The sequence below is a fragment of the Lissotriton helveticus genome, chromosome 2_1, assembly GCF_964261635.1.
Source record: "Lissotriton helveticus chromosome 2_1, aLisHel1.1, whole genome shotgun sequence".
Lineage (NCBI taxonomy): Eukaryota > Metazoa > Chordata > Amphibia > Caudata > Salamandridae > Lissotriton > Lissotriton helveticus.
The window spans coordinates 1,963,570,861-1,963,598,308 of NC_136059.1; the positions used below are offsets into that span (position 1 = coordinate 1,963,570,861).

Consider the following 27,448-nt stretch of genomic DNA (forward strand, 5'->3'; position numbering starts at 1 on the left):
GGACACAACATAGCACAATTACGATTTACCATATTGGATCAAATAAATCAAAGAGTCGATTCTGATCCACACAAGCAGTTACTACAAGCGGAATATTTTGGGATCAAGAGATTGAATTCTCTGCAGCCAACGGGGCTTACTGACCTACTGAACTTGCATGTTTTTTATAAAGCACAATGAACTCAAATGAACATTGTTTATAAAACTACATTGCATATTTCAATACTACATTTGAATTTTTTTTTTATAATTATTTTCAAGCATAAGTTGTTAGCATTTGAATTTGACGTTATGATTTATCAAGCTGAAATAGATAAACCCTGCTCTTCTATACACTGTAGATAACACATAATCATGGAGGCTGTGAAATTCTTTAAAAACCTCGTTTCTACACACCCGACCGCATCTATAGCGGTAAAATTAAAGAGACATGAACCATCACATCAGGTTCTGCGAGGGCGTAATAAATCACGTGGCCACCGGTCGCCACACGTAAACACGTAATTCCTGAGAGCGTTTTGAATCCTAAACGCTGGTTTACTTTGCCCGTGGAACCGAGGATTATCATACGGAGACAAATTAAAAAGACTAACACGGTGAGTGTAGGGGTGCAAAGTATTCAGACACTGGTTATGGGTGACTAAAGTTTTCGTATTAGGGAAAGAAGGGCGATTTAATACGTAAAGGCAATGCCAACTTTTAACGTTTCCCATTATATCGACTTGTAACTTATAACTTGTGAGATCAAGATAGTCAAGTATATAATCTACGGGCACACCAAGCCAATTTTGAAGTCCCTTTCTGAATACTTGAGAACACGAGCACTAATTAGAACACTGGATTAGCCTTTTATTAACAGCGCGTAGCAATTAAATCTGCCGCTTTGTATACTAGCGAGAACCACCAACGAAAATCGCATAAATCTCAATAACCATAGCGTCATTCCATTATTTTCTGCATACATTAAGATCAACATTGCAACAACGGAACAGGTATTATAGCATTTATTAACACTTGAAACATTTTACAAGCAACCTTTTTTTTTAATTAACTTTATTGTCACAGAAATTAATGCATAAATTATATATATGTTTGACTGAGCTTTGTTAATTCAGAGGACTGATTGTTCTTTAACCTGCTTTATTTGTAGACCCCTGAAGAAGGGTCCACCATTGTGACCCGAAATGCATTGGGTTTTTTGAAAGAAATATACAAAGATAAGATGATAAAAGAATGTGATTACAACATTGAAAAAAAGGAATAATGAATAAATGATTCAATGAACAAGATCTTTTGACTTATGATTCTTCATTGAAACAGATTTGAAACTATATGAATGAATGATGTAAGGAACCATTGGCTCCAAAGAAAAGTGCGCTTATCCTAACGGAATGGGGAACTCCTAAACCGATCATTGCAACAAAAAAAAATCCATAATTATGTCTGCAGTATTGTTTAGTTCCAGTGGCCCTGTTTATAAGAACAGTACAGAACTAGACAAGAGTCACTGCTGGAACCAAATGCAGAACTTCCTGTAATAAGGGAAAGTATTAGAGATTTGGTGGGTAACTTGCATGTATCCCGAGCGTGTTGGTATCTGCATTACAATTACAAGGTATTGGGACACTTTCAAAGGCGATATTAGGTCGGGTCTACAAGACTTTCCCTACAAAGAAGAGGGAGAAATCTTCACAAAGTTGAAGGGAGGGCAAGAAAGCGAATAACCTAGTTCTAGGAGATTGCAGTTCATCAATGATATTAAACAGTTCTTTTGCCTAATTAGAAGCTTGGGCGGTGCGCTCTAATAAACAAAACATTCTTTGCCTCCGTTATTTTATTATTATATGCGGTTGTTAGGGGGCAATGATGTTGCTTAGCTCAGTAGAAGAACAGTGCATCCCCTGTCTTCGTTTTAAACTAGTAAGCGTGCAGGCGTAAAATGTTTTTCCTCTGGGTTTATTAACGTAATATGTTTTTCCTTCTGAGTCAATGGATCTCAATCAGAGAGAAGAGCAGATTAAGAAGAGCGGCAGATTGGGGAAAACAAAAACTGAATTCAGACAGTGCATTGATCATAAGCAGTGTGGTCCAATAGCTTCCAGGTTAATGTTCTTTCAAAAAGGATCAGATAGGGTTCACGGAAACCTCTGGTTTTTCATGAGCCGGAATAGTAATGATAAAAAGTGGACCCCGAAAAGGTACGCCTAGGCAAATGGAATTCACTCCCTTGTTTGGATGGCTTCAATCATCGTCCACATGGGATACAGGAGTTGTACAGCCACATATATAGGCTTTGTGCTGGGCAGCATAATATTAGAAACAACAAAGACAGTTATGAAATTACAGACAGCCCCTGTATTGGCCTCCAGCAAAAGATGCAAACACTCAAAAGATCTATATTTTTTCCTGCATAAAGCATGGAGATCAATTGCTCAGTCAAACATGGGCAATTTAAACACTGCTACATTTGCAGAGCATAAATTAACAAAAATGTGTGGGTCAGATTAAAAGCAGTGAACGAGAACGTCAGTATTTCGTTTTCGACGTTAGCCTGGATATCTACTTCAATAGTGAAGGAGTTATGGGCTATCACAAAGACCTCTCCCTCATGGATTAATGTAAATTATGAAATTGGGTGGCACAAGTTCATCTAGAAAAGGAGTGCTGTACCGTTAGCCAGGCTTTAAATCAACAGATCACTGAGAATGGATGGCAAACAAATCGGTAATTTGATAAGTGTGCTGAACCACTGATCTAGCATTACAATCATAGCATACAACTAAATTATGTACCCATGTCCCATGAAGGTCTAAGCAGAAACTTTTACAAGGGGAACAGGTTGTTTTTCAGTTTCAATAGCCAGAAGTCATTAGATTGCAACTGTTGCGGAGATTAAAAAAGAGAGATGCAAGAACCACGGAGCGTCAGTTATTTTGAGCCTGATACCTTGTTTAGAATCGGAAAGCAGCTCTACAATGTTCGGGATAGCATAACTGATGGGTCCAGGCCTAAAGAGATGCAGATGGGTTTGCTTTATTTGGGACTCCGGGGATACCCACTTCGTAGCTGTTGTAGACCTGACCTTAAACCGTGATCTGCTTCCCAGTGCATGGCTCTAGAATGTGAGTCGAGACTGCTAACCGTCAAAAGGGCAGCTGTAAATAGCAAAGTGAGGCGTACATCCAAGATCACAGTGAAGACTGGTGTTAGACATGTCATCATTAGGGTGGTCTTCCCCCAAACATTTTGTCAGCTTACTTTCACTTATTGTTGATTCTTTTTGTTGGTCTTAGGACTATGAGCACTTTACCACTGCTGACCAGTGCTAAAGTGCATGTGCTTATCCCCTAAACAAGGTAACATTGGTGTAAACACAAGTGGCATAGTTTACTTGTTAGTCCCTTGTAAAGTAGTATACCATATACCCAGAGCCTGTAACCTAAATGCTACTAGTGGGCCTGCAACACTGATTGTGACACCCACACAAGTAGCCCTTCAAACATGTTTTAGGCCTGCCGTCGAAGGGCCTGTGTGTGCAGTTAACTGCCACATCAACTTGGCATTTAGAACTACATGCCAAGCCTTAAACTAAGGTAGGCACTAGGTAGCCCAAAAGGCAGGGTGCTGTGTAAGTTAAAGTTCGGTCTTGCATGTCTGGTAGTGACAAACACCCTAGTTCGTTTTTCACTACTGTGAGGCCTAGTCCTCCCATACGTTAACATTCAGAATTCCTTAATTCACTTTTCAGCTGTAATTCCTGATTAGAGAGGAGTCGCTGCATCATGTTTTATATCTTGGGAATGGTAATAATAAATCCTCTTTACTGGTGAAGTTGAATTTAACATAAATGTTTTCGAAATAACACTTTTAGAAAGTGGACATTTCTCTGCTCTTACTGCTCTGTGTGCCTTCCGCCTGTCTCCAATACACTTCTGGGGTGAATGACAGCTACACTTTGTGCATTCCCTTTAGACAGCCACAAACACAGGAAGAGTAGGTGTGTCTGAGTACTCATCTGCATTCTGATGGGTCTTCCAAGACACACTTGAATATCAGTGTCCTGTTTCCTACACAACATGCTGATTACTCCCTACTGATAGTCTGGAGCCAGAGCTGGAAAGATAGGACCCGTGTGAACTTCAAAGACCCTTCTTTGAAGTCACCCCCACCCTAAAGGCACAAGGTATAAATGCTAGGTCTCTGACCCTACCAAGATCAAACACTAATGGACCTGTGATAAACTCTACCAAGAGTAAAGACTGCTGTGATACAAGGATTGCCTCTCTGCTTGGCTGCTGCTCTAGAAGAACTTATTTTCTGCTTTGCTGTGCTGTCCTGGGATCTGCAGATCTCCGCCCTGCTGAGGGCAAGGACTGGACCCAATTCACTTGAACCCAGACTGACTCCAAGGGTAGGCTGGCTTGCCCCCGTTCTGAAGAATCAGGACCATCGAAGACTTCCTTCAACCCTGCAACAGCACCTGGACTCTGCCATCTGTGAATCCTGCCCTGCTATGTGGTTCCAATCCAGTACTGGGCCCTTGAAAGATGACTTCTGTTGTACAGCACCATCAAAATTGATGCAGTGATGATTTTGCACCGGTCTGAACCGATGCATTCCTCACGACGCCCACGCAGAAGCTGATCGACGAAAGAACTTTGACGACTGCGCGACTTGACAACGACGGACAGCGCAGCTCAGTGACAACGCAGTGCCTGCATCGTAAATAGGTTTGAAGCCTTCATCGTCTGCGCGGATCAGAATTGATGCATCGAATCTTTGACGTCTAATCTGGTTCCATCAAGCTACTTTTTCAGTGGGACCTGCAAGAGTCCTGTAGCTGGCCTGCCCTCTATCGAGGTTGGCCTGAACTTTGGATTTAGTCTGGTCCATCGTGCCCTCAAGTTATCCTATAGCCCCATTTGCTTCTTAACACTACATTTTGATATAATCTTTAGAAATTCATACCTCAGGTTCTACTTATTGGATTGTTGTTGTTTTCGTCTTACTTTACTCATAAACATATTAACTTTTTTTCTAACCCTGTGTGAAGTATTTCAGTGGTGTTTTCATTGTGCTATTGTCTTTGTGTACTTTACACGTTGCCTCTTTAGATAAGCCTGACTACTCTATGCCAAGCTACCAGAGGGTGAGCACAGGCTATCTTTAAGTGCATATCTAGCTTACCCTGACTAGAGTGGTGGTTTCTTCTGCTTGGACAGTGTGCATACCTCTGCCAACCAGAATCTTCATTTTAAACATTGGCTACAAAGTGAACAATGAACAAGATAAACATGGAATGGGACAATCATGGTGAAGGGAAATACAAAGAAGCAAATTAAATATTAACCAAAGAAAATGAATGAATGTAAAAAAAACACACACCATTCCACCTCTATCAAACATATTACCCAGCAGGCCTTAAAATAGAGAAACTGAAAGCACTACTACAGAAATAAACTTTGAGCAGCATCACAGAGCACCATAAAAAATAACTGTTTTTGGGATTAGTGATGGTTTCATGTGTGAAGTGCAGCTGATCTTAAAGAGCGTTCAGCTGTCCGGCACAGCACTCTAGGGTGTGAGGGTAGATCGCCAAATAGTCAAAATGGCAGCAGTAATTGGCCTGCACAGGTATACACCCAAAATGGCAGACTAGATCCTCTACACAATGAACAAATAACTTGTGTTTAGATTTGTGTTGGCAGAGGAAGCCTGATCAATGTCTCTTTCAAATATTTTATGACCCCCCCCCCCCTCAACGTGTGACCAGATGAAGCAGCAGGAATTTTAGTAGGTAGGTAGACTAGATGAAAAGAAAGACGGCTACAAGCGGGAGTGGTAAGGAGGACTGGGACTACTGACACAACAAGTGTGAATAGTGGTAGGAAAGTAGCCAGGAGTAGGAAAAGCTGCAAAGAGTGTAGTGGAACATGATAAACACGAGTCATGAGGCACAAAGGTGTGCATTTGAATTTCTGTGTCCATATAGTCCATGTTGTATCAGAGGCAAGGAAGCGACCCAGAGCCATTCATGCAACACTGAATTTGAATGATGCAAGTGGGCCAAATGCTGTGCAGCATGACTAAAAATAATTTAAAAAGGACTATGATGCGCATAGTGCTAATGCACTTTTTTAAAAAGGTGCATTTGTCCTTGCTGTGTCATAGCATTTTTTTAATGAGTTTTTAGCCCAACTGCAAGTATCTGCGCTACTGTACAGCATGGCTACAACACATTGCCAAAGCCAATAGCTCTCATAAGCGAGACCTATTGGCTTAGCCAATGGTTGTTTTTAGAAGTACCTTTTAGTAACACCCAGGTCAGGGTGAGATATATAGTATTATATTAGCTGCACATAAAGTTCTAATTGACTCTTACGTGGCACAGTAATACTGAGGGTTTAGTAAACTGATACAACATTTAAACAAGTGTACTTACTCTCAGTATAGGATTTTATATTGGCATTTATTTAGTGACACACTTTATATTAGATTACACCAGCATCTCCTGTGGTACCAATATTTGCCTGGTGTGCATCATTTTTTTGTACCCAACATATATCTCGATTATGTGCCTGATTTTTTTCTTTTGGCGTGAACATGTTTCAAGAAAGTATGCACTAAAATGCATCATTTAGGTCCATGTTTTCAATTTTCATTTTCTATGGGAGGGTGAGCCCGTACCCCACTCCTCTTGTTAGGAATGAGTTTGACTCATCAGGCATGCCTGCAAGATGTAGAGTGGGACTGAAAACGTCTGCAGGGGCTGATTTGGGTTCCCTGTCTAGGCTGAATTGCTTCCCTGATGTAGCATTGCACGACAAGGCACATATTGAGCAGCGCCACCTTGCTGTGTAGTTTCAAAGTCACATTTTTTTGCTTCATATTTCACCTTAGCCGGATTTCTGATATATCGCCCACTGGGCCTGGCTTCTAGTTTCATGGCATCCCTAGCAGATACACTGTCGCCATTTGTATTACGCTATTCCAACTTTACTGTCATTGGAGGCCTCAATCTCCAGTTTGAAGAAGCTCGTGTGTCTGGCGGCAGCCATACTGGTTGTGGACCTAGAAGCTCTTGAGCCAGCTCAACTAGTTCTTTCCCCCTCACATAGGCTGGGACAAGTGCTGGACCGTATTTTTTCGAATCTGACCAGCCTAGTGGTGTATTCTCCTCTTCCACTTTTGTGGTCTGACCATCTGCTCATACTCTTTCAGGTTTCTATGGCCAAACCTCAGCCTATATCCGCTCCTGGTTAGCCAGTCAGGACACGGAAATGGCAAAGGTGACATCTGTTGATTTTACTCATGCTTTGGAAAGGAGTCCTCCTACTCTAGGGGACTGTGTAGATACAGCCAATTCCAAATTGGAAGGATGGATACTGGGTGCGCTTGACCAAGGTGCACCTTTCGCAGATCATATTATCAGAAGATAAAAACCCTTGTCGGAATTAGTTCAGCGTCAAACTATGTGTTCTGAAAATAAAAACACAAGCGCTTAGAACGAGTTTGGCCAGAAACTTTAAGTCTACTGAAAAGGCCAACTATATTTTGGCCTTGAAGGAATATCATAGGCATATCGGGGTTACCCACCACATTTTTTATACTAGGAAAATCGTGGCAGCCAAGAACTCCCCTTAAGACATCTTCTCAATTGTAATGTCACTATCTTCCCTGGACTGAGTTTCAGCGCCTACTCAGCCTTTCAGAGGAACGCTATAACGTCATTGCCCAATTTATTTCTGATAAAGTCGCTTCCATCTACTCCACTTTTCCTGAGGCAGCTAGGAACTCTCCCTGTCTCAATGTTGGGTTTAAACCCCCCAATGATAGCTCGGGAAGTCTACTTTTAAACCTATCACATCTGAAGAATTGTCCTTGTTTTTGATAGCAGATAAGTCTAGGTCCGCTGTTGATCCTGCATCTCCAGCTGTCCTGGGGTGAGGAATAGCTGCTAGATTACCCGCGTTGTGGGACCTAATCAACTGCTCATTAACAGGCAGGCCGGGTACTCCAGTGCTGGAAACATGCTACAATAGTTTCACTTGTAAAAAAAAATGCTTTTTGACCCTACTAGGCCTGAAAACTTTAGGCCCATTTCTCTGCTTCCTTTTTTCTCTAGGGTGGCAAACAAATATGTAAATCAGCAGCTCTCGACCTTTATTGAGACAGGACACAGTCGGGCATTAGTCCCCTTCACAACACAGACTCTGCGCTACCGTTTGCCTCCAAGTGATGTAATGTATGTATGTATACTTGTAAAGCGCACTGTTACCTCGTTACGTGGCGTCCTGGCGCTGTATACCGCTGGGGAACCCGTCCTGGCTTTCCCTGTGAGAGGGCACCCCAAGGTGAAGCCAGGCATCCCCGGCGTTGCTGGGGCCGTTGTGGAGATTAAGCAAGCTATTGCCCAGAGTTGCAGAGTGGGACCCATGGTTAGCGTAGGCACCTAAGCGAGAATTATCGAGTCCGCGGACATTGACCCAAGACCCTGCCGCGTCGGGAATTGAACCCTGGTCCCGGGCCGACCTCTGCTTCAGGGTCTGCCGCTTCTAACCAGTGAGCCACACTTCTCCACTATCTGTCAAACTGCTGACAGGGGGAACACTGCGGTACAAAAGGGGGGTGGTTATGGACGGAGCATCTGAACCAATCAAACACTCACACCCAGTCAACAGATCTGGGTTTAATCCATCACCGTTCTTTAGCCCACTCTGCCACCCCAGTTCAGATATGGCCATATGCAAATCAGTCTGACCCTGTGCCTCATGGGAACAGTCCAGCCCGAACTGCCAAGCCATGCCTTCCCTGGACCGGATTCAAGCTTCCTAGGACCAGTTTCTGCCATTACAGCCGTCTTCAGCCAGGCTTGCTTGAATCCAGTGGCAAAGTGAGCAAGGGACTCACGTCTGAGCATACCCTGCCAACTTATGGTGGCCAAAGCTGTACAAAAGGGGGGTGGTTATGGACGGAGCATCTGAACCAATCAAACACTCACACCCAGTCAACAGATCTGGGTTTAATCCATCACCGTTCTTTAGCCCACTCTGCCACCCCAGTTCAGATATGGCCATATGCAAATCAGTCTGACCCTGTGCCTCATGGGGACACTGCAGCGCTGCTGATGCTGGACCTCAGCGCGGCCTTCGATCCTGTATCTCAAAACCTTTTACTTGAGTGGCTGTGAGGCTGTGGCATCAATTACAAGGCTTTGCAGTGGTTTGCTTCTTTTTTGCAGAACCACACTTTTCAGGTGGGACAGAACCCTTTCCAATCTCAGGTTTTTCAGCTGCAGCAGGGGGTGCCTCTGGGCTCCTCCTTGAGTCCTACCTTATTCAGTCTTTACATGCACCCCCTGGCTGATATCATCGAGGCCTATGGCTTTAATATTGTATCATATGTGGAGAAGTGTGGCTCAATGGTTAGAGCGGCAGACCCTGATGCAGAGGTCTGGCCCGGGACCAGGGTTCAATTCCCGCCTCGGCGGGTCTTGGGCTCAATTTCCCCGGACCTGATAATTCTAGCCTTGGTGCCTATTCTAATCATGGGTCCCACTCTGCAACTCTGGGCAATAACTTGCTTAATCTCCACAATGGCCCCAACAGCTCTGGGATGCCTGGCTTCCCCTTGGGGGTGCCCAGGAGTGGACATTTCACAGGAAAAGCCAGGAAGGGTTCCGCAGAGGTATGAGTACAGCGCCAGGCCGCCCCATTGCTGGGGCAGTAGTGAGCTTTACAAGTACAAATTAATTAATTAATTCATACACAGCTGATATCAGCCTGTCGCAGGATGAAGCTAACACAACGGTTCAGTTAAGGAACTGTCTGTCGGAGGTGGCTGAGTGGATTGATCTCAGTTGTCTTAAGTTTAATGCCGGGATGACAGAGGTCATTTTCCTAGGTAAGCAGCCTTTGATTTGGCCCTCCGCTTGGTGGCCAGACTCGCTTAAACCCTTACCTGCCCCAAAACCTAAAGCCAAGAACCTTGGCATCTGGTTTGATGCTAGGCTCTCTTTTGATAGCCAGATTATGGCCTTAGCAGGCAAGTGTTTCAGGATCCTAAAAATACTCAAAAAGATCCTTGGACTTCTCCCGGAAGCTGCCAGAAAGACAGTGGCCAGGCCCTGGACCTGTAGAAGGCTGGACTACTGTAATGTCCTGTACATGGAAGTCTAACAGTCGCATCCGATGAGACTTAAGCGTGTACAGCACACAGCAGCCTGTTTGCTGCTAAATCTCCCCAGTCGGTCTTCCATTAGCCCTGTACTCTCAAAACGTCACTGGCAACCCGTGAAGAAAAGTCTCTTCTTTAAAGCAATGTACTATTACTATAGGGCCCTTAACAATAAGGGCCCTCAATATTTGCTTACTTTTGTTAAGCTCTACTCCCCTAGAAGGAATTTAAGATCAGGAGGAGCCATATTGGCATGCATTCCCATTGTAAAAAGAGATTGCTTTGGAGGATCCTCCTTTAGTTTTCTAGCAGTCAAGATGTGGAACTCCCTTCCCCTTTCACAGGGGAAAAATGTGAACTATCAGTTGGCAAAAATCTAAAGACCTGGTTGTTTAGGTCAGTCTGAGTAGAGCTGCCTTCTATGCATACTGTTTAGTTCTGACTTTCGGGAGCAAGACCTTAGCATTGGGACACTTCGGTAGAAGTAACTAAGCGCTCTATAAGGCATTTTATTTTGTATTATTACTAAGCTACTTATGTGATGTTTACTCTCCCAACTACATTATTTGCATTCTCTAGGAACTAAATCAACCATATCTCTAACTATACGTCCAAAGGAAACTCCAAATCAGACTATGGCCCTGTACAAAAAAACAGCCCTCTCTGAAGGGTCACACCAAACTGTTTGCCTTCCTCCTCCTCCTCTTTTTCTGACCTTTTTGTTGGCTTTAGGCCTCTGAGCACATTACCACTGTTGACCTGTCCTAAAGTGCATGTGCTCTCTCCTCTAAACATGGTATAATTGGTTTACACCTGTTTGGCATATTTGATTTACTTGTAAGTCCCTTGTGAAGTGGTGTGCCATATACCCAGGGTCTGTACTTCATATGCTACTAGTGGGCCTGCAGCACTGATTATGCCACCCACAGTAGTAGTGTTTCAAACCTGTCTCAGGCATGCCACTGCAGGGCCCATGTGTGCAGTTTACTGTCAATACGCTTTGGCATTTAAAACTATTTGCCAAGCCTTAAACCCCCGTTTTATTACATATAAGTAGGCTGTCCTGTTTTCAGTTTCTATTTTTGGTAAATTCTGGTGGGGTTTTTTCAGTGTTTTCAATCTTAAAAAACAGTTGTTATCAGTGGTTACACATTTTCATGCCACTAAAAACAACAGAAAAGGTGTTTTCCGGTGTTTATGGAATGTTTTGCTTTTATCATTGCTTGCTTTCTGCACTGAAAGAACATGGTATATAGACAGTGTACGTATAGTGTATATGAGGTCCAAAGAGATTTTTGCAAATTAATCTTATTGTAGTACACCATACAATACTTCTTCAGTGAGTCTTTGGTCATGTGCGCTCGTGCTTTCCTTCCCATGTAAACTTCTGTGAAAAGGCCCTCTCAGCATTCATAGCCCCTTGGGCTGAGAACCGTCAGCTAAGGGACACAGTTGGGATGACTCTTTCTTTGATGCCACATAAAGCACGAAATGATAAATATTTGCGTTTTAGTTCCTGGGCATAAGAAAACAGTGCACCAGAATGGACTAAAAAGTCAATAGCATCCCTCATTAACTCTGAAGATTGTAAAGATGCTTTCAGCATACCATCTAACAAGTGGCAAAGATCTCCTACAGGGAATCACTTCAGCTCGGGTATCAATTTTGACAGGTCATCACACAATTTTTTTATCTATACGTAGGTGAATCATTACAAATACAAACAATACCACTCCAATCTTTGTTGAACTTGGAAAGAAACTTTTTTGCAGAGCATAACAAGTGACACTGCGTTCCATGTTTTCCAAAAGTCTGGTGTCATGTTTTCACCACTATCCCAGATGCTTGGTGATATATATACTTGTCACTATACCTTGCAATTAATGTTTAAAGCCTGAGATGTTTGCAATTCACCTACTATCAATACTGACCCACTAGAAACTATGGTCTGATGTATTAAGGGTCTTTACCCATTCTTTGTGGGTAAATGTGATGACACATATTAGGAAAGATTTTTATGAAACTAGCCATTTTACCTATCAGTGAAAGAATCAAATGCAGCCAAAATATCAAATGTGAGTTTGATATGTCCGGATTCTCTACAGTTTATAAAATAATTAAACTAAACCTAAAACGTGAAACTAAACCCTGCATCTTTAGACCAAAGGCCATAAAATTGAAAAAAGTAAAAGGAAGAAGAGACAATATTTTAGTGGCATCCTTAAAGAACAAAACTCAAGCAGAATAATGTTAGCCAGTCTTTCTTACTGCTAGCTTGTATAACAAAGTTACATTTTATTGACCTCTTCAGTAAGAACAAAATGACTCTTTCACTTTCTTTTTCCTTTCTTTGAATGGCATTTAGTTTGTGGTTGTGCAGGTGTTTTTTCAGTGTTTATATGTTTTCACCGGTGAGGGCTATTTTTCTTTCAGTGGGGTTTTATCAGTTATTATAGGTTTAAACCTAAAACCCCACAGCCTACATATAAGTCAGGACATGTACTTTTATGTTTTGCATGGCCTGGTAGTGACAAACAGCCTATTTAGTTTTTCACTACTGTGAGACTTACTCCTCCCATAGGTTAGCACTGGAAATTTCTAAAATAAACTTTTAAGCTGGAATTCCTGATCAGCGAAGAGTAGCTTTTTCATTTTTCATATGTTCTGAATGGTAATGACCAATCCTCCTTACTGGTGAAGCTTAATTTAACATTACTGTTTTAGAAATGCCACTTTTAGAAAGTGTGCATTTTTCTGCTCTTAGCTCTTTGTGTGCCTTCCAGCCTGTCTCCAATACACGTCTGGACTTGGGTGACAGCTACACTTTAAGCATTCCCTCAAGACATCCACAAACACAGGACACTTAGCTGCATCTGCATTCATCTGCATCCTGATGAATCTTCTTTGGCAGAGGGAAGGGGAGGCACTGACACTTATACTTCAATAGGTGGTGTCATGCCCTCACACAAAGCACTGATCAACTCCCCAGGGTTAGCCTGGAAGACAGGACTGAGCTGAAATGGGACCTGTGTATTTCAAAGGCAAGCCTTTAATGCCCCCTCGACTTCAAAAGGCATTTTAAATGTATAAGTACCGGGGCTCTGACACCATAAGGCAGACACTTTTGAACCTGTAACCAGACATGCTGGGTCTACATCTGTACATTGTCAGAAGTACAGGCTAGGAGGGACTGCCACTCTACGTGCTCTGCTGTGTTAGCCTTCTGCTCGCTCAGCTGCAGAAGGAACTGCCACTGTGCTACCTGCCTTGCTGTGCTGGCCTGCTGCCTGCTACTTTTAGCTGTGTCCTGACTACTAGTGTTCTCCAAGGGCTTGTTGGCTTGCACCCTGTTCTCCGAAGTCTCAGGGCCATCAAAGACTTCAACCCTGCCATGGGACTTTGCCTATTGTGAGTCTGACAGCTGCACTTGGACCAGGAGCAGTGAAAGAATATTTCTTACTTGTTTGATGATCAGCTCATGCCCAAGCCCTAGCAGGTCGGGTGAAATCCTGAGCGATTCTTGTTTGCCCACTCTCCGAGGGTGGAGAGGCACTGCAGCGTCAAGGGAACAACCTTTCAGCGTGATCTTGCGAGATTGCCTCAGCAACATGGAATCCTCGACGTCGGTCGTGAACCATACCCACGCTTCACTGCTTTATTTCATTGGGCTGCCGAGTCTGCCCCGATGGACTGAGGACAGTTCAGCGGGACCCCTTGAAACACCTTCTTCAAGTCCCAAGTCACTGGGCTCATTTCTCCACTATGCCAGCGAGGGCAAAGGCACTGTGTCTTTGAAATGGGACCTGAAGGCCCTGTATGATAACTGGTGCACAAGTGGTGGCTAGGATCCTTCACCTGCACCGGTCCCAATGGAAACATGGGGCACTACCACTAGGATACATAAAGAAGTCATCCAGTGTTTGACCGCCACTCTGTCAAAATACTCCTTGGAGACATTAGACAAAAATTGGACTCCATTGTCAGACACTATTTGTGTTGGTAGCCTTTCCTCAATGACCACCCTGTCGAGAAATTTCAAAACTTCACCAGAAGTAATCTTGTTCACAATTTTTAAAACATGCCACCTTGAGAACACATCAGTGAGAGCAATTATATACTTTGCCTCGGCTCCAATGGGTCCCATAATATCTACAGCCACTGTGTGACATGGCTTGGTGGGCACAATTGATAAACACGTTTGGCCTTAAGGTGACTAATGATGTATCAGAATTAGCACACCACATACAATCCCGCACAATCCTTTCGATAAACACATTCATGTCTGGCCATTAATACCATTGTTTTACCCTCTGTTTGGTCTTAACGGTACCACAATGTTCATCGTCACACCGTTTAATGATGTCCGATTTCAAAGAGGTGGGACGTACTAACCTATCACCCCTATGGATGGAACCTTGGACAACACCGAAAGTTCAAGTCAAAATTCCCAAAAGGAGCTCAAAACATCTGGGACACCGAATTTCTTAGGCCAACCACCATCAACAAACTTCAACAGATTTTGTAAATCTTTGTCCGAGATGTAAAGACTTTCCCATTCTTTCTCATTAACATTATGCAACCCTTGATAATGAATTTATGCCATCTGCTCGTCATTCCAGTCATGACCATCACATTCTTGCAGATCAACTGGCAACCTTGACAAAAAGTCAGCGACAACATTTTTCTTCCCAGGTACATATGCAACCTTATAAATAAAGTCTTGCAAACGCATAGACATTCTCGCAAACCTGGCAGAAGCATTAAAAAGTCCTTCTGCAGTCAGCAGTTTGACCAAAGGTTTGTGGTCGCAACGTACTTCACAGGGTTTTCCCCACACAAATGAGCGGAAATGCTCCAAAGTCCAGACGCATGCAAGGGTTTCTTTCTCAATAACTGGGAATTTCTCCTCAGTGGGAGATAGGGCAGGGGAAGCGTATGCTATTATGTTCTCCTTACCGTCAACACCTATCTGAGACAAAACGCCACCAAGCCCCCTATTACTGGCGTCAACGGTTACAAAGATGTCCAACTCAGAATCAAATCCTTTAAGAGCAGGAGCCTAGACAATTACATGCTTAATATCTTCCAATTCTTATTGACACTCCTCACCCCATAAGAACTTCACTCTGCTCTTGAGTAATTGCCTAATGCAAAAAACTTTGCTAGAGAAATCTCTTACTTATTTTGAATAAAATTCCACAAGTCCTAGGAATGATCCGACCTCCGCTCTATTCTTCGGACTGGGTGCATTACGAATAGTATCTATTAATGAAGGCTTGGGGGAAACACCTACACCACTAAGTACATGGCCTAAATACGTGATGGACTTCACAGCAAACTTGCACTTCAAATGTTCTACAGTCAACCCCTTTGCTTCCAAAATTTCCAGAACCTCCTCCAAAATGGTATTGTGTTCCTGCCTGTCATCACCAAATACAAGGATATCATCCTGGAAACACCCCACGTTCTTACACTTACCAAAAAGTTGGTACATAAGCCTTTGAAAGATAGAAGGAGCAGAGGCTAAACCGAAAGGAAGCCTCTTGTACTGGAAACATCTGAAGGGATTAATGAACGCTGTAAACTGTTTACTCTCCTTAGCCAAGGAAATCTGGTGATAAGCTGCAGATAAGTCAATGGACGAAAACTATTTAGCATTTCAGCCTTCCTAACAATGTTTAGAATATCTTTTAAATCTGCGTCACCATTTATCCATAATCTCTCCTGGATAGCACTATCTTTTGCATGCATCACTACTTGATCTCTGATAAATTGATCCAGTAAATGATCAAATTTGCAATCTGCAGCTAACTTCCTCAAGACTGAGACATACTCATCCACTGATTCATTCACCTCTAGTTTCCCATGAAAAAATGTATACCTGACAATGCAAATGCATACTTTAGGTGCAAAATAATTGTTGAAATCATTCATAATAGGATCAAAAACATTACCATCACCACCCCCTAAAGCTTTAGTCATTTCTTCATATGCGTTTAATCCACTTGGACCAACAGAATGTAATAAAATCCTTTTTTTCCTTTCAGGTGTCATCTTCCCATCTTCATCGATGGTGTATATGAAATTCCAAAAATAAGATTTCCACCCGGTCCCTTTCATGCAGGGATTTCCCTCCAGCTGGCCAGAATGTTTCGGGTGGTTGTAGTGGTACATTTTGACTAGCCATGTCAAACAATGGTAAAAGAACAAAGAATAACCAAATCAGCATCCTTTCTTCACCTAAAGAAGGACTAGTTTGCTGTGTAAATCACAAGGTAGCGTCCTTTCTTCACCTAGGAAGGACTTGTTTTGTGTAAATTGTAGTACCAAGCAGAAAATTATAGTATGCCACAAATCAAAATGAGAGTGACATAATGCTGAAATTTGAATTTAAACATACTTGAAATGAACTGCACGATAAAGCACCTTGAATGATGTCTTTGCTGAGGGGTGCGCATCACTCTAAGTCGTTACAGGAGCACACACAAATCGATGATCATCACAGAGGTGTGCGCATCACCGTGTGTAGGCACGGAAACAGACTAAACCGCAAGGAGGTGTGCGCCTCACCGCAGTAGCTGTTGGGTCTTGTACTGACGAAAGAATAGCTGTAGACTGCGTGAAAGGATCGTCCCAAGATGGCGGCATGTAAGGTCATGCTTATTTACAACAAGGGGTGGTGAGGGACAGAGTCTCTGAATTAAGCAGAATACTCTCACCCAGTCAAGAGATCAGGGCTAGATCCAACACCGTTTTTTAGCTCATTGCACCATCCCAGTTTCAGAACCTGGCTGTATGCAAATTAGTCTGTTCCTGTCCCAGTGCATGATGGGAACAGGGCAAACCAAACTACAAAAGCCAATTCTTACACTGGGAAGGAAACAAGCTTCCGGGGACCGGTTTCTGGCATTACAGCCGTCTTTGGCCCGGCTTGCTTGAATCCTGATGGTGCAATGAGCAAGGGACTCATGTCTGAGTATACCCTTCCACGCTTAGGGTGGACAAAATTATTTACAACAAGGGGTGGTGAGGGACAGAGTCTCTGAATTAAGCAGAATACTCTCACCCAGTCAAGAGATCAGGGCTAGATCCAACACCGTTTTTTAGCTCATTGCACCATCCCAGTTTCAGAACCTGGCTGTATGCGAATTAGTCTGTTCCTGTCCCAGTGCATGATGGGAACAGGGCAAACCAAACTACAAAAGCCAATTCTTACACTGGGAAGGAAACAAGCTTCCGGGGACCGGTTTCTGGCATTACAGCCGTCTTCGGCCCGGCTTGCTTGAATCCTGATGGTGCAATGAGCAAGGGACTCATGTCTGAGTATACCCTTCCACGCTTAGGGTGGACAAAATTATTTACAACAAGGGGTGGTGAGGGACAGAGTCTCTGAATTAAGCAGAATACTCTCACCCAGTCAAGAGATCAGGGCTAGATCCAACACCGTTTTTTAGCTCATTGCACCATCCCAGTTTCAGAACCTGGCTGTATGCAAATTAGTCTGTTCCTGTCCCAGTGCATGATGGGAACAGGGCAAACCAAACTACAAAAGCCAATTCTTACACTGGGAAGGAAACAAGCTTCCGGGGACCGGTTTCTGGCATTACAGCCGTCTTCGGCCCGGCTTGCTTGAATCCTGATGGTGCAATGAGCAAGGGACTCATGTCTGAGTATACCCTTCCACGCTTAGGGTGGACAAAATTATTTACAACAAGGGGTGGTGAGGGACAGAGTCTCTGAATTAAGCAGAATACTCTCACCCAGTCAAGAGATCAGGGCTAGATCCAACACCGTTTTTTAGCTCATTGCACCATCCCAGTTTCAGAACCTGGCTGTATGCAAATTAGTCTGTTCCTGTCCCAGTGCATGATGGGAACAGGGCAAACCAAACTACAAAAGCCAATTCTTACACTGGGAAGGAAACAAGCTTCCGGGGACCGGTTTCTGGCATTACAGCCGTCTTTGGCCCGGCTTGCTTGAATCCTGATGGTGCAATGAGCAAGGGACTCATGTCTGAGTATACCCTTCCACGCTTAGGGTGGACAAAATTATTTACAACAAGGGGTGGTGAGGGACAGAGTCTCTGAATTAAGCAGAATACTCTCACCCAGTCAAGAGATCAGTGCTAGATCCAACACCGTTTTTTAGCTCATTGCACCATCCCAGTTTCAGAACCTGGCTGTATGCGAATTAGTCTGTTCCTGTCCCAGTGCATGATGGGAACAGGGCAAACCAAACTACAAAAGCCAATTCTTACACTGGGAAGGAAACAAGCTTCCGGGGACCGGTTTCTGGCATTACAGCCGTCTTCGGCCCGGCTTGCTTGAATCCTGATGGTGCAATGAGCAAGGGACTCATGTCTGAGTATACCCTTCCACGCTTAGGGTGGACAAAATTATTTACAACAAGGGGTGGTGAGGGACAGAGTCTCTGAATTAAGCAGAATACTCTCACCCAGTCAAGAGATCAGGGCTAGATCCAACACCGTTTTTTAGCTCATTGCACCATCCCAGTTTCAGAACCTGGCTGTATGCAAATTAGTCTGTTCCTGTCCCAGTGCATGATGGGAACAGGGCAAACCAAACTACAAAAGCCAATTCTTACACTGGGAAGGAAACAAGCTTCCGGGGACCGGTTTCTGGCATTACAGCCGTCTTCGGCCCGGTTTGCTTGAATCCTGATGGTGCAATGAGCAAGAGACTCATGTCTGAGTATACCCTTCCACGCTTAGGGTGGACAAAATTGTTTACAACAAGGGGTGGTGAGGGACAGAGTCTCTGAATTAAGCAGAATACTCTCACCCAGTCAAGAGATCAGGGCTAGATCCAACACCGTTTTTTAGCTCATTGCACCATCCCAGTTTCAGAACCTGGCTGTATGCAAATTGGTCTGTTCCTGTCCCAGTGCATGATGGGAACAGGGCAAACCAAACTACAAAAGCCAATTCTTACACTGGGAAGGAAACAAGCTTCCGGGGACCGGTTTCTGGCATTACAGCCGTCTTCGGCCCGGCTTGCTTGAATCCTGATGGTGCAATGAGCAAGGGACTCATGTCTGAGTATACCCTTCCACGCTTAGGGTGGACAACATTATTTACAACAAGGGGTGGTGAGGGACAGAGTCTCTGAATTAAGCAGAATACTCTCACCCAGTCAAGAGATCAGGGCTAGATCCAACACCGTTTTTTAGCTCATTGCACCATCCCAGTTTCAGAACCTGGCTGTATGCAAATTAGTCTGTTCCTGTCCCAGTGCATGATGGGAACAGGGCAAACCAAACTACAAAAGCCAATTCTTACACTGGGAAGGAAACAAGCTTCCGGGGACCGGTTTCTGGCATTACAGCCGTCTTCGGCCCGGCTTGCTTGAATCCTGATGGTGCAATGAGCAAGGGACTCATGTCTGAGTATACCCTTCCACGCTTAGGGTGGACAACATTATTTACAACAAGGGGTGGTGAGGGACAGAGTCTCTGAATTAAGCAGAATACTCTCACCCAGTCAAGAGATCAGGGCTAGATCCAACACCGTTTTTTAGCTCATTGCACCATCCCAGTTTCAGAACCTGGCTGTATGCAAATTAGTCTGTTCCTGTCCCAGTGCATGATGGGAACAGGGCAAACCTGATCTCTTGACTGGGTGAGAGTACTCTGCTTAATTCAGAGACTCTGTCCATCACCACCCCTTGTTGTAAATAATTTTGTCCACCCTAAGCGTGGAAGGGTATGCTCAGATGTGAGTCCCTTGCTCATTGCACCATCAGGATTCAAGCAAGCCGGGCCGAAGACGGCTGAAATGCCAGAAACCGGTCCCCGGAAGCTTGTTTCCTTCCCAGTGTAAGAATTGGCTTTTGTAGTCTGGTCTGCCCTGTTCCCATGATGCACTGGGCCAGGGACAGACTAATTTGCATACAGCCAGGTTCTGAAACTGGGATGGTGCAATGAGCTAAAAAACGGTGTTGGATCTAGCCCTGATCTCTTGACTGGGTGAGAGTACTCTGCTTAATTCAGAGACTCTGTCCATCACCACCCCTTGTTGTAAATAATTTTGTCCACCCTAAGCGTGGAAGGGTATGCTCAGATGTGAGTCCCTTGCTCATTGCACCATCAGGATTCAAGCAAGCCGGGCCGAAGACGGCTGAAATGCCAGAAACCGGTCCCCGGAAGCTTGTTTCCTTCCCAGTGTAAGAATTGGCTTTTGTAGTCTGGTCTGCCCTGTTCCCATGATGCACTGGGCCAGGGACAGACTAATTTGCATACAGCCAGGTTCTGAAACTGGGATGGTGCAATGAGCTAAAAAACGGTGTTGGATCTAGCCCTGATCTCTTGACTGGGTGAGAGTACTCTGCTTAATTCAGAAACTCTGTCCATCACCACCCCTTGTTGTAAATAATTTTGTCCACCCTAAGCGTGGAAGGGTATGCTCAGATGTGAGTCCCTTGCTCATTGCACCATCAGGATTCAAGCAAGCCGGGCCGAAGACGGCTGAAATGCCAGAAACCAGTCCCCGGAAGCTTGTTTCCTTCCCAGTGTAAGAATTGGCTTTTGTAGTCTGGTCTGCCCTGTTCCCATGATGCACTGGGCCAGGGACAGACTAATTTGCATACAGTCAGGTTCTGAAACTGGGATGGTGCAATGAGCTAAAAAACGGTGTTGGATCTAGCCCTGATCTCTTGACTGGGTGAGAGTACTCTGCTTAATTCAGAGACTCTGTCCATCACCACCCCTTGTTGTAAATAATTTTGTCCACCCTAAGCGTGGAAGGGTATGCTCCGATGTGAGTCCCTTGCTCATTGCACCATCAGGATTCAAGCAAGCCGGGCCGAAGACGGCTGAAATGCCAGAAACCGGTCCCCGGAAGCTTGTTTCCTTCCCAGTGTAAGAATTGTCTTTTGTAGTCTGGTCTGCCCTGTTCCCATGATGCACTGGGCCAGGGACAGACTAATTTGCATACAGCCAGGTTCTGAAACTGGGATGGTGCAATGAGCTAAAAAACGGTGTTGGATCTAGCCCTGATCTCTTGACTGGGTGAGAGTACTCTGCTTAATTCAGAGACTCTGTCCATCACCACCCCTTGTTGTAAATAATTTTGTCCACCCTAAGCGTGGAAGGGTATGCTCAGATGTGAGTCCCCTGCTCATTGCACCATCAGGATTCAAGCAAGCCGGGCCGAAGACGGCTGAAATGCCAGAAACCGGTCCCCGGAAGCTTGTTTCCTTCCCAGTGTAAGAATTGGCTTTTGTAGTCTGGTCTGCCCTGTTCCCATGATGCACTGGGCCAGGGACAGACTAATTTGCATACAGCCAGGTTCTGAAACTGGGATGGTGCAATGAGCTAAAAAACGGTGTTGGATCTAGCCCTGATCTCTTGACTGGGTGAGAGTACTCTGCTTAATTCAGAGACTCTGTCCATCACCACCCCTTGTTGTAAATAATGTAAGGTCATGCAGCGTGACCTTGATCGGGAAAAATGTGCCCCACAATACACCGCAGAGAAGAACAGCCGGGAAGACACCAACGTTCTGCAGATGCGAGGTCCAGGGATCACGGTAGAATGGTGTCAGTGTGCAAGGAACCTTAAGGTAAGTATGAGCACTCGTGACTCTTAAACGTCAACAGCTGCATGCGCAACGGTGTACAGTACAAGCAAAGTAGTAACACAACCTGCCACAGCAATCTTGGAGTATCGGGCAGCACTGACAAAAGTATGAGTTGTTTCCTTCCAGCCTGAAACCTTTGAGACCAAACTTCACTCCAATCACTAGCCTCTTCACGCTCACGTAGAAAAGACTGCAATTTGTTCCCAAACATGCGTAGATTCACCAGTGTTTTGCTCGTCGCCGCTTGTAAAGTCGAGCCGGACATGGGTATGTAAACAAGTTCTTTTATTCAGCAAAAGAAACACTGGTGCGGTGCAGCAAGAAGGGGGAACCCTTCGTCCAGGGCGTAACGTCCACTCCAGGGATCTAGAATCGAATCACTCACGTGGGCAAGGAGCTGGGCGCAGAGCATAGAATACACATATGCAAAAACGGAACACTTAAACAAAAGTAAACACAACACTCACCAGGTCCAGATTTTTGCTTTACATTCTAGGACTTGTAGTTAGAGTGCCCCTTTCTCAGAAAAAATATACCAGTTGTGTTTGTTTTGATATTCTAGAATGGTCAAGTGCTGGTAAGTGAAAAATCACATGTATAAAATTACAATATTCTATCATACCATGGCCATTAACCCTCAGGGCAGTTAATAATCATTTAGAGTATTTAGTCAGCTCTTGAACACTTCTGATTTCTACATGTGCATGATGTTTTGGATGTTCATTTTTGTGCAGTTTTACGAAGTTATTGGAGTACTTTACATGAGCACCAGTTAGATTAAGTGATTTGCCCAGAATCACAGGATGTTGAGCCGACGCAGAGACTAGAACCTGGTTTCCCAATTCCACATTTGGCAGTTCTTCTACACCCCCACTCCCCTCCCAACACACACACAATTAGATTTAAAACAGAAATAATAACGCATTTCACTGCTTTTACCAACATACGTGCTGATATGTGTATATAAATACAGACAGATTAAGAAACAGACCAGTTAGAACGCTTAGTTGTAAACCTAGTTATATATTTTACACAGGAATACAAATCCCAGGGCAGAAAGCAAAAGCGTGGATGGAGGAGCGAAGCACACGTTTTAGACCTGGGAAATCTCAGCGCGCGGCCTCTCGAATAGTTTCAGTTTTAGGATGTATATGGCACCTTAGAACGATTAAGCCCTGTACTCGGTTTTATACTATCTTGGGAAATTGGGATACGAACGAGTGTTAACGGGTGCTACTCTCCATGCGGTACTAAACAAGCATGCGAGCTCGTAATAGCGATTCAAGATGAATTTATCAGTATAAAGGAGTATTCCGCAGGACGGGTGTGGGCCTCGTAACCAGTCTCAAGCACCTGCTCTGGGCTGCTGCCCGCCTTCCGTGTGTGGCGGACACTGGGCGTTATCCTAACGAAGCAGCGTGATTCTGCCTTTGACAGTTGCTCTCAAGCCGGCGAGATAAAGCCCGAGGAGCAGCACATGACTGTGCAAGCATAAAACTTCTCCAGGCTTCTAGCCCTGCCCCTCTCTCCTCCGTTCTGCTCAGCGGGACACGGCTCTGTCTTCTGATTGGACGAACATCCTGCCAGTCACCCCTAGACAAAGTTTGCTGCGCCACACAGCTAGGGAAAGAGGGATCCCTCCTCTTTTCCCACGCGCCCCCTCCTCTTTGACTAAACAGCGACTGAGGGGGTGCCCAGGGGGGATGACTCTTGTGGAATGGGGAAGCTCGCATCACGTAACTAATACAGTAAATACTGCGACACCAGGGGTGTGATGCTCGCCAAGGAGACCCGGATTAGCTGAGGGGGCGTGGGGAAGACGACATAAGCATATGGGAGGAGAATACAGGAACTCCCGCTTATTAAGTAGACCTCTCAGATACCCACCCATGTGGGACACTCAAAACCACCATGCTCCTCGCTTGCACCGAAGGTTCAGCAATGGGCTCAGGAGACAGGCACTGCGACCATTGATGACGCCTCTGCTAGTGTCCTCAGCGATATGTCCTGAGTGCCCCCGCGGGAGGCAGACCAAGGAGGACTTGTTCGTCAGCGCAAAGGGCCGACCTCTCTCGTTCAACCTGCCGCGAGTCCAGGGGGCGGGGCGCGCTTCCCACGCACAGGTGACAGCCCGAGCCTGGCTGCTGCTGCTCCTCGTCGGCTCCCCGTTTCCCATTTCCGCGTTCAGATCACAAAATGGGTAGTCTGGATGTTGTGGAAATGCACGTACCACCGAAGCGCGCAGGTGTGGTGGACAAGAGAAAAACAAAGAATGACCCTCGCGGTGCCACTACGATGAGCGGCTGCGAACCAGCAGGTCACTCACCCGTCCCACGTAGCACCAAAATCCTTATCTAGTTCATACCCGTCCGCTTCTACCCAAGACACCCCCTTGCAGCAGACAACCTCCTCCACCCACTTATCACTGTGAGCACCAGATGCCCACTGAACAATCTATCACGCCCTTGCCGCCCAAAAGAGAATAAGACGCTCAAAAGCATTAGTCATCATATGCACATCAGGTCAAATCGCCTCCCGTAAACATGTAGCTCGTACCTAAGATAACCAACTAAGCTCAACACCTACCCACTACACAAATTATAACCACTATGAGATACCACTAAGCAAAACGACTCAAGCCTTCTCCCTCCACCATGTGCACAGTGAGAACCACCAGAGCAACAGGTGTGTTCGTACACATGCATGTGACAACTCCCCGCACTGGACAACAGCGCTAGCAGCCCCTCACCTCCTCCACGGCAGCAGGTGTGGGCGCGATAACGTTTCAGTAAGCCTGACTACCTACTCGCCATGTCCATCCCACACCCAGCTACCTGCGCCCATTGGGTCTGTTCACTTCCGAGACACATTTTACGGGCCATGCACTTGTTTTTAATTGGAAATACATGTATTACCCAAATAGAACCATAATCAAGTACGATGCGCACACGATATGCATTCTGTGCTGCGGCCCCGTATTTAAGGCGTAGGGAACCTCAGAACTTCGACAAGTGGGAGCAGTTTTAGACTGTGTTTGTAATGTCACCGTGAATGTCTGAAGTCCCAGACTCTTCGCTCGCCCCACCTCCTACCGTAAGTCTGCCACAAACGTCATCAGGTAACTAGCAATGGCTCCGCTTCCACTGTTTTTAGTCCTCCCTGTACACACACCCTGGGCATTTCATATTTTGGAGACTAATATTCTGTTTATTACATACTTATTAAAAATGAATGGAAATCTGAACCATGAAATTTAGGGTGGCGCCCATCGTTCAGGAGGCGTTGTGTACCCCACCTGTCCCACTCAGGCAGAGTGCTTTCTTCTAAAGAACATTATTATTTTATATCTTTTTACGATTGTTGTTTTACATTTTTTTGTCTGCAATGTAAGAAACTACTGAAGGTCTTAATCTGGTGTTTCTTGGGGCTGCCCAAACTTCAGTTAGTGTGCGGACATCTTACTGGAAAAAAAGAAAGACCAATCTTTTAAAGCTGTGGCCAGAACCCCCTCAACATTCGTATTTAGATGGGTTTCCATTGAGATCACTTCGGTGCACATATCTCGTTTTATTGGCACCTACATATAAAGCAGGCAACCGACGACCCTCTCTGTACAGTAGCTTTAAATACAATGATTATTTTACCACTGTAGCAGACCAGACAAAAGTCTCAACAGTGAAGTGTAGCTGTCAGGTAACCTTTTTATGTCCCTCGGTAGGCTGGAGAATTTTAAAGGCTCCAGGTAATATATGCACCTCTCAAGAACAAAATAGTCGGTTCTCATTGTTGGCAATATATTGTGATACTTGATAAAGACGACAAAAGCATGAAATAACAATACACAGGTATCAGCAAGGTAACGAGAAGAGATTGGGTCGTTGTTACAAATCTGGATTCAATTCGGTGACGCCTCATGGCAATTGGGCAAACTGGACTGTTTTTTTTTTAAAATATAAATAAAACAACTACGTACGCAGAAGGACCCCGGGCGCAAAATAGTAAAGATGCAATTAACTGCCACCGCGGGAACCTGGAACATATAGTAAAAAAAGATAAGAAAGTCGCGCAGTGCCGCGATTGCACTAGAGGGGCACGATCAACACAGGGGCAGACGGTAGCAGGAAATAAGCGGACGAGGGAGGCGCAGACAGCCCCTCCTACTCAGGTGAGGGAGGGGAGTCTGGCTGCGCACTGGCCCAGACAGGAGTGTTCACTGTCAGACTGCCAAGTTTTCTGTTGACATCTGTGACCTTTTCATGTATATGTACCTATTCTTTATTTATACCATGCCCATACCATTATTCCAACCCCCGCTGAATTTGTTGTCTAGGCAGACTACTGTCTAGAATGTAAAGTCCTGGTGACCTGTAACTCTCAACAGACCCACGCCCAGGTTAAAAACAGGAGATGCCCTTTCACTCACCTGGCAGCTGCAATCTATGCCATGTCTGCGGGAGGGTTTAGGGTGACTTCCCTCCCCAGCACAGAGTAATCCGAGAGAGGTTGGAAAATTCAAAGTATATCAGGAGCAAATCCCAAAGACACCAGAAAGGAAACAGCAGCTGATCATAATAAGTGTATGCAGGCTGACGGGTGGTTGTCCAGGTTCCCGTGGCGCCCCCACCACCTCTTGACGCAGATCTCAGCAGCAGGTGAGGCACTTCTGCCAGGACAGGGTGCAAACTTTCCAAGCGCCCCCTGTCCGACGTGGGTGTGTCTGATATGCCACCTCCTGTGGCCGACGGGCTGCTCTGGCGCTGCCAGGTGCCCGCTCAGCAGGGTGACAGGGGGAGGGGCGCTGACAGCCAGAGGGGGTGAGTGGAAGGAGGCGGGGGCGATGGTGCTGCGCGAGGTGCTTCTGTTGCTGAACTGTCTGCGCGGCTGTCACAGACTCTGGCGCTGTCTGTGCGGGAGGAGGAGAAGGCGTGGCTGATGCCGCTCTGAGTGACGGGCGGCTGGGTAAGCGGGAGCGCGGACGATCGGGGCTGGCTTTCCTGGGCACGCGCTTCTACCTATGTCCTTGCTTAGTCTGCCAGTTCCGCTGGTGCGCGCTCGCGCAGTTCCCAGGCGCGCGCCCGCTCTTCAGCCCGACCTCTTTTTCTGGCTCCCCTCCTCCTCACGCGCCAATGTCGGAAGCTCGCGCACAGACGAGCCGCACAGCAGGCACGTACTGTGGGAAGTGAAGGGGGCGGATAAGGACACGGCGTGACGTCACCCGCGGCTGGCTGCTGCTGCTGGTTTTTTTCTTTTTTTTTTCTGCCCCTTTTCCCCGACGAGCCTGTCTGGAGGAGGAGGGGAGTGTTACCTGGCGTGCCCCGGTGAGGAAGGGACACGTGCTGTGCAACAGCCGTCCCAGGGCAGGGCGACGATGCAGCAGTTTCTGAAGGGGACCTCTAGACCTCACTGCTTGGCTGGCATTTTGTGGTGTGACAGGGGGAGGATGCCATGCTGATCACCTCTAGACTTCGTGTGCCCTGCGCATGCTGTTGGGGATGGATGACCACTTGACCAGCGCACATTTTTTTACCTCCCGCCGCTTATTCTCAGGTCTCTTTGGTTTCGCCCGTCTACACCGTATACATTTGAAATGTTTTGCAAATACATCTGACTTCATGGTAAATGGAGATGGGACGGCGTTTCCCACTGCTCCGGCAAATTGAAACACTGTATTTAATT

The 27,448-nt window shown here is 45.5% G+C and overlaps 1 protein-coding gene across 4 annotated transcripts in view; it reads right to left on the reverse strand.

The window, feature by feature from the left end:
• Nucleotides 1–26,684, reverse strand: part of NR3C2 (nuclear receptor subfamily 3 group C member 2) — an 818,592-nt gene extending 791,908 nt beyond the window's left edge. For 2 of the 4 annotated variants that reach the window (XM_078676907.1, XM_078676904.1), the window contains exon 1: nucleotides 26,196–26,684. Coding sequence is in view for 2 of the 4 variants with exons in the window: in XM_078676905.1 (XP_078533031.1) it covers nucleotides 23,660–23,663 (4 nt within the window). In the remaining 2 variants the exon portion in view is untranslated. Of the gene's footprint in view, nucleotides 1–23,659; nucleotides 23,790–26,195 lie in introns of those variants that run through there. The other 2 variants (XM_078676905.1, XM_078676903.1) reach the window with 1 other exon arrangement.
• Between the last annotated feature and the right edge of the window lie 764 nt (nucleotides 26,685–27,448).